The sequence below is a fragment of the Mustelus asterias genome, chromosome 3 (assembly GCF_964213995.1).
Source record: "Mustelus asterias chromosome 3, sMusAst1.hap1.1, whole genome shotgun sequence".
Taxonomy (NCBI): Eukaryota; Metazoa; Chordata; class Chondrichthyes; order Carcharhiniformes; family Triakidae; genus Mustelus; species Mustelus asterias.
In genome coordinates, this window is record NC_135803.1 from 18078257 (window position 1) to 18085097 (window position 6841).

The window sequence follows — 6841 nt, forward strand, 5'->3', positions numbered from 1 at the left end:
AGGCATTATTGAGCATGGATGCTTTGGGGAGTCCGATGATGGACCCAACATTCGCCAAGCGAAACCCAGCGCTGAGATTAGTAGATTTGGCAGGAGCTCACCACCATCACCATCATCATCACCATCCCCCCCAGAGCATGACAGGCTTCCCGGGGCTCAGCGGCCATCCCCACTCAATGGCACACACGCACCCTGGGGAGAGTGCTGGAGAACCCCGCCTGGGGCCGAGTCCTTTCGGGCCTGAACACATGGGGCACCCTGCAGCCGCCGCTGCGCTTAAACTCAGCCCAACCCATCCCCACCACCATCACCACCATCATCATCACCATCATATGGCAGGCCACGCTGAGGCTGTCTCCAATCCAACGGCAGCTTTTGGCCCAGCGCAGGCGGCGGCAGCAGTCAGTTACTCGGTCTCTCACTCCCACGCCAGCTACACTGCCCAGGCAATCTCGGCAGGTAGAGACTTCCTCATCCGCAGAGATTTGACATCCTCAGTAATGCCAGGTCTCACTGATCAATATCCTGGCACAAGTTCTCACCACGGAATGTTTGTATCAACAACAGGTAGCTACCCCGGACACCATGGTCACCCCGAGGCTGGAAGCCACTCTCTATTCCCTGGACTGCATGACCAGGCTTCCCATACAGCCCCAGCTGGACACCATCTGAACGGACAGTTAAGACTGGGGCTACCTGGAGACATGTACGCCAGGTCTGATCACTACAGTCAAGTAGCAAGTTCCAGGAGTGATCCCTTTGCCTCTTCCCCTCTACATGGCTACGGTGGCATGAATATTAACATGAATCTAACTGGCCACCACGGTCCAGGTGCATTTTTTCGCTACATGAGACAACCCATCAAGCAGGAACTGATCTGCAAGTGGACTGAACCGGACCCTGTCACTAAAAAACCATGCTCAAAAACTTTTAGCACGATGCACGAACTGGTTACTCACGTAACAGTGGAACACGTTGGGGGACCAGAGCAGTCGAATCATATCTGTTTCTGGGAAGAGTGTCCAAGAGAGGGAAAACCTTTCAAAGCCAAATATAAACTTGTAAATCACATCAGAGTCCACACTGGCGAGAAACCATTCCCCTGTCCATTCCCTGGCTGTGGCAAAGTCTTTGCCAGATCAGAAAACCTCAAGATCCACAAAAGAACTCACACAGGTCAGTATTTCGAAGGATCATTATCATTCTGTTTTACTTCATTTTACGTTACCCGAAAGTTCATGACAGTGTTTTCGGTCTGTTACCAGGGGATACTTCAGTCCAAATAGACAGCGAAGCTGGGCTTGATGTGGCTTGGAAAATAGCCTGATTTTTGCAGCATTTGTATATGTCACACAGCTCTAAGAACTTTGCATTGCTGTGGGTAGTAAATAATTTATTATGTATTCGCTGTAAACACTCTTCCGGTTGCAGATAATAAAGCAGTCTGATTCAATTTCTGCTGAAAGTAAAAGTCACTGGCTTTCTTCCTTTAAGCTACTGTTAAAGATTGTTCCAAAACGTAACACTTGGAACTCTGTGGACCCTGTTTTGCCATTAAGTAGATTTCAGTCAATGCTTTGGCAGAGAATTATTGAAGACTGAATTGCATATTTTGTTCTATTCGTTGTTGGGTTCCACGAACATAAATCTGTTAAGTCCAATCACTATGTGCTGTAACAGTACTACAAGTGTTTATCTGCATCCTAATCTACTTGTTTCTTTTAAAATTAAAAAAAAAATCTAAAGACGTTAGAAGCCTCAGACTCAATGAAAACAAATGTTCAGGCCTACGTTTTCCGAAAATGTCATTTGCAGAACCATTTGTGAAACTGGGACATGTGTCAAAAACATCTGCTAGTTCCACTTAGCAGCAAGGAAATTGAGTAGATCGAAGCGTATTCAAAGCTGCGTTTGAACTTCCCAAGCCAGGAATAATCTATAAGTAATGAAACCGCGCAGATTTTAAAAAAATCGCACTCCCTGGGAAAAGCCTCTATTAATTGGGCTTGCAGCAGCGGTTCGATCCGTCGCGGGGACTCGCTCTCTGTATTGTGCGCCTTGAGCGCGGCCTAGAAAACCTAGCCGGGGAACTTCCCTTCGAATCTCTCCCCCCTCAGAAGCCGAAGATATTTCAGTTTTATGGTCAGTCTTGTGATAGCAAAACATGTTTCTTGGCTGTTTCCTTTAGGTCCCGAGTGGAAGATTGGGAAGGTGTGGTGGTTGGAGTGGCGGGGTGGGGGGGGGGGGGAATGTTGTTTGGGGATTGGCGTGGGAGGAGGGTGTGAGGGGTTGGGCGGGAGGTTTGGGGGGGGGTGGGGGGATTCTCTGTAAAATGAGTAGGCACATTTTCATCTGAGGCACTTTGCTGCACCGAAACTTGTAAACTCTTCTAAACTGTCCGCTTACGTTTTCTCCTCCATGCCCCGCAACCATCTCCTGTATTTACTCGTTACGTTATGTGCAATGTCCGTTTTGGGGTTTCAGCCGAATGGAAGGTGTGTTTTGAATGCACATCGTAACAAGCGGAGGGGGGGGGGGCGGCGGCGGGGAGGGGGGTGACTGAGTGGTGTGGGTCTTTTTCTAGGTCTGTTCGTCGGTATATTTTAAGTTCAAAAGATATTTTCCCTTTACTGTACAATTTAAAGATAACACTAATAAACTGCAGCGTTCAGTTGGGGGGAAATAAATACAATGTAGGGAGCACGTTGTAGCGGAGGTAATGTGTGAAATGGATAATTCAAAAATATACAACGTTATGAACGCGTTACGTTTAATATTTTTAAACAGTCGATAGCACAAGACACACAAATTCATTTGTGCTGTGGGCCCAGCATACGCACACTGTGCGTATCTGACACTTGATAGTATTGTCTGTGCTTGCCTAAACAAACTTTCCCAGCACTGCATGGACTTCGGCTCAGCAGTTTAGAGTGATGAGCACTTAATTTGCAAGAACAATTCATTGGACAGACCATATTTCTATTTATTTAAAAAATATTACAGTAACCCATGAAAGGGCGGTGTGTTTAGTTGAGTTGAGTGCTCACACGTTCCCATATTTCAGTTAAATAGCATTCCCCATATGTTGCAATTAATCACTGTAGCTGTGATAAATACTGCATTTCTCTTTTAGTCTAAAATTGCACACACTATTGTTACTAAATTCTTAAATAAAAAATAGCAAGTATAGTAATTCTATTAACAAAGTAATTATCTTGTAAAATATTCATGCCGTTTGATTGGCTTCAGTCCTTTATAGGCTAGTTTTATTGAATTGAAATCCCGTCCCTTTTACATTATTTATTTCAACAAGCATGAAAAGATCGCCTCTGGGTAAACAGAGGCTTCAGTAGTTTTGTCACCTCACTTATAAAATATTACCGTACAAAGTCCAAAGCTGGAATTAAACATGCATGTTAAAAGATTGATTAGAACGTGAAACCCGCTTGCAGAGTTTATCACCAGGTAGGCATTTATTCCTCTCTCTCTCTCTCTCTCCTTCCAAGTTATCTAATGCAAAGTTTGAATTCAATTTCAGGGAGGCTTTCGTCGACTTATTTATTTTAGCCCGGACTAAGCTAACTGGTGAGATGACACTTAACAAGGATTGGTCGCAGTTAATCTTATATTACTCACTCCTTTATACACAGCATTAATAGTAAAGAAGGAGAAATGCGTAGCCAGGAGGAGTTTAGAGCTCTCGGGAATTGTCAGAGCAGACTTCATGCTCACAGTGTCGGACGCTCCAGACACGGCACAATAACAGTGTTTATGAGTCTGGGCTTCCCCTTGGGTCCACTAACTTACCACTAGCTTGTACTACACTAATATCGTTGATTGGCCGTCTCAACCTAGCAAGTGAAGGTCAAATTATTCTAACGGCTTTCTGAACGTTTGGCTAATTACGGTGTAATATTAAATCGACATTTTGAGAGTTCGGTGAAGGGCCTCTGCTGCAAAGCACGCAGCCTTGCATTGTAGCCGCACTGGATTGCATTTACCGCAGATCGGTTTTTTAAAAATCACATTTAGAATTCATGGGAGTGTAATGTTTTATTGGAATAATCACCGAATCCCCTTTTTTGAAAATAAGTTTTTTTTTTCTAAATTTCCCACCCCTGCTAATTCAGAAATTCGTTGTGTGTCACACTGATGTAGTGACGGTGTTTTCAGGCCTTCGCTTTAAGCACAGCTTTAACTTCACTAACAAGGATAAACCATTACGTCACAGCAAATCTGTAAGAACCTACCTGCAACCCACCAGTGGAATATGCATGCCTCGAATGGATAATTTAACATTTCTTGAAATGTGTGTTGGTGATTAAATTGCACTTTTAATAGTGGATAATAACTTAATGTTAATAATGAATGGTAATACCTTAACGTCTGTGAACTCATCACTCTGCCCCTTGTGGTTTTCCTTCAGGAGAAAAGCCCTTCAAGTGCGAGTTTGAAGGCTGTGACAGACGTTTTGCTAACAGCAGCGACAGGAAAAAGCACTCGCATGTGCATACAAGTGACAAGCCCTATAACTGCAAAGTAAGGGGCTGTGATAAATCGTACACGCACCCCAGCTCCCTTCGTAAGCACATGAAGGTCCATTGCAAATCTCCACCTCCCAGCTCGGGCTACGAATCGTCCACCCCTTCGCTGGTATCGCCTTCTTCGGACTCAGGTCGGGACCCCCCGGCTCCAGCCTCCCAGCTTGACCCCATCACATCTTCCCACGCAGCTAACCTGAGCGAGTGGTACGTGTGTCAGAGCACAGGAGCAAGCGGCATCCCAACACCTCCAAGTAACGCCTCATCACCTGGACCAAGAGAGCACCCTTACAGAAACTCTGACCCCAGAACTATTCTCTAACCAGAAGGTTAAGGCCACTCGGACATGAATCCACAATAATGTAACAAACATGACGTGGTCGTTGTTGTTGGTGCAGCAATGCCCTTGCTGCACTGGACTTGGGGAACTACTTGAGTTTCTGGAGGCCTAGCGCCTAAGAAAACAATGTAATGCACTGGCATGCAAATATATATATATATATAAAACATGTATTAAAGAGAAAGTATCCCGAATGTAATCTTACACAAGTTGCAGTTTATAATTAAGATTGCGCGTCTTGAACAATGCAGCACCTCCCTTCACTTACAAGTGATGCCAACATATAGTATTGTCTTCACAAGATGTTGTGTAAAGAATATCAGAGCTCCATTTCTTGTTATTACCTTTCTTTCTTATGGAAGAAAAAATACGCTGTTGTGTCGATTTGTTAAGAAAGTACGTTGCAATTCTTTTTTTGAAAGCCAGGGAGGGCGATAGAAGATATTCGGTACACCTGATGTGAATAGTAATGAACAAAAGCCTTTGGAGGCCGAAACAAAATGGATACTTTAAAAGCCTGCCTAGCCTTTGACTTTTTTAAGCATTTCTGCAAACCACATTTTCGGTGTTAGGCATCCTTGCAGAATAAGTCTGTAAAAACATATAAATATTGGTATTGACAAATGCAGCGTGCATCTGTGTTAAATAATTCGTTCCCTTTTTTTTCCTGTTTTGTTTTCTTTGAAATAATTTATTTAAAATGGTACAATAAAACACATTTTGTATAAATGACCCAAGGTGTTTTATTACAGGGCGATTAGACAGTGTACATTTTTTTTCTTGGATTATTTTAAATAATTAGCGCGTGTTCTGTAAATTATAGTGTTTTATAACTGGAGGTTTTGACTATGTAGGATACTTTTCTTTTTGTATTTTTGCTCCTGTTTTGATATACATTCGTACTGGTTTGTAACAAATTGATAATACTAGGAATACTGTTTAAAACTTTTAGAAAATGAGCCATTTGTCGTTAATATGCCTAGTAAAACATCGGTTCTGTCTTATCTCCGTGTCATACATATTTAACCACTACTAAAGAGCAAGATCTAACTCATTGGTATAGTCTTTTTTTTGTAGTCGGGAGCTACAGATATTTTAGTACTTTTGATTTACGCTGAACGCACGTTTTCTTTTTAAATAGAACGCATTCTCTTTAAAATGTAACATCAGCGAAGCGCGTTTTCCCTTTGTGGAACCCTTAAAAAATAGTTGGTGAAAAGTTGTAAGACCGAGGTATTGTTACGGTGAAATCCTACTGTTTAAGCAGAAATCGTTGGAATGTGTACTGAACCCACATTGTACTTTGCCAATGTACGAATGGACCGTGCATAGTTTATAATTGTATTGTCAGAATTCACAAGTAAATGCGTCTTGTAAAAATAAATTTTGTAAAATAAAACAAAATGGCTGTTTGTCACACTTTACAATGAAAAGCTAAATCACGCAACTGCCTGCTGTCCATTAGATAAAGATGGTAATTGATGGTAGATAATGGATAGATATGTAACATATAGTTACACAGATAGACCAATGATGAACAGAAAGATATATATATATATCACGTTGATTTTTTTCAGATTAAAACATCACATAAAACAGTTAGTCAACCCAAGAAACCAATGATAAACCACTATTGTGTAAAAATAATTTAGGATCGGTTTAGTGCAAGTATCCCCTCATGATACATTTGATGGATCAAAGGCCTCAATTTGACAAAAGTACTTATCCTTTGGGAATCTCTTAAGTTGCAAACTAAGCCTTTTCTTTACTCAATCCAAACGATGATTCATAACTGAAATATGGATTTTTTACTTTTCTCGCCATCTCTTACACACAAACATAGCTGGGGTGTTTGACGTTTAACCGCATAGCCTAGTTGTTCTGTCTTCACTTTTTGTGGTATGGGGCCTAGCAAGTGGGGATATAACGTATTGCACAGTAAGGGGACTAGGTTGCTATG

General features: G+C 42.2%; 1 protein-coding gene across 1 annotated transcript in view; it reads left to right on the top strand.

Annotated features, from left to right (window-relative positions):
* zic4 (zic family member 4) overlaps positions 1 to 6271 on the top strand; it is a 7818-nt gene extending 1547 nt beyond the window's left edge. The window contains exons 2-3 of the mRNA XM_078205491.1: positions 3 to 1176; positions 4427 to 6271. Coding sequence (XP_078061617.1) covers positions 15 to 1176; positions 4427 to 4863 — 1599 coding nt within the window. The 5' untranslated portion in view covers positions 3 to 14 and the 3' untranslated portion in view covers positions 4864 to 6271. The remainder of the gene's footprint in view (positions 1 to 2; positions 1177 to 4426) is intronic.
* The last annotated feature ends 570 nt before the right edge of the window (positions 6272 to 6841 follow it).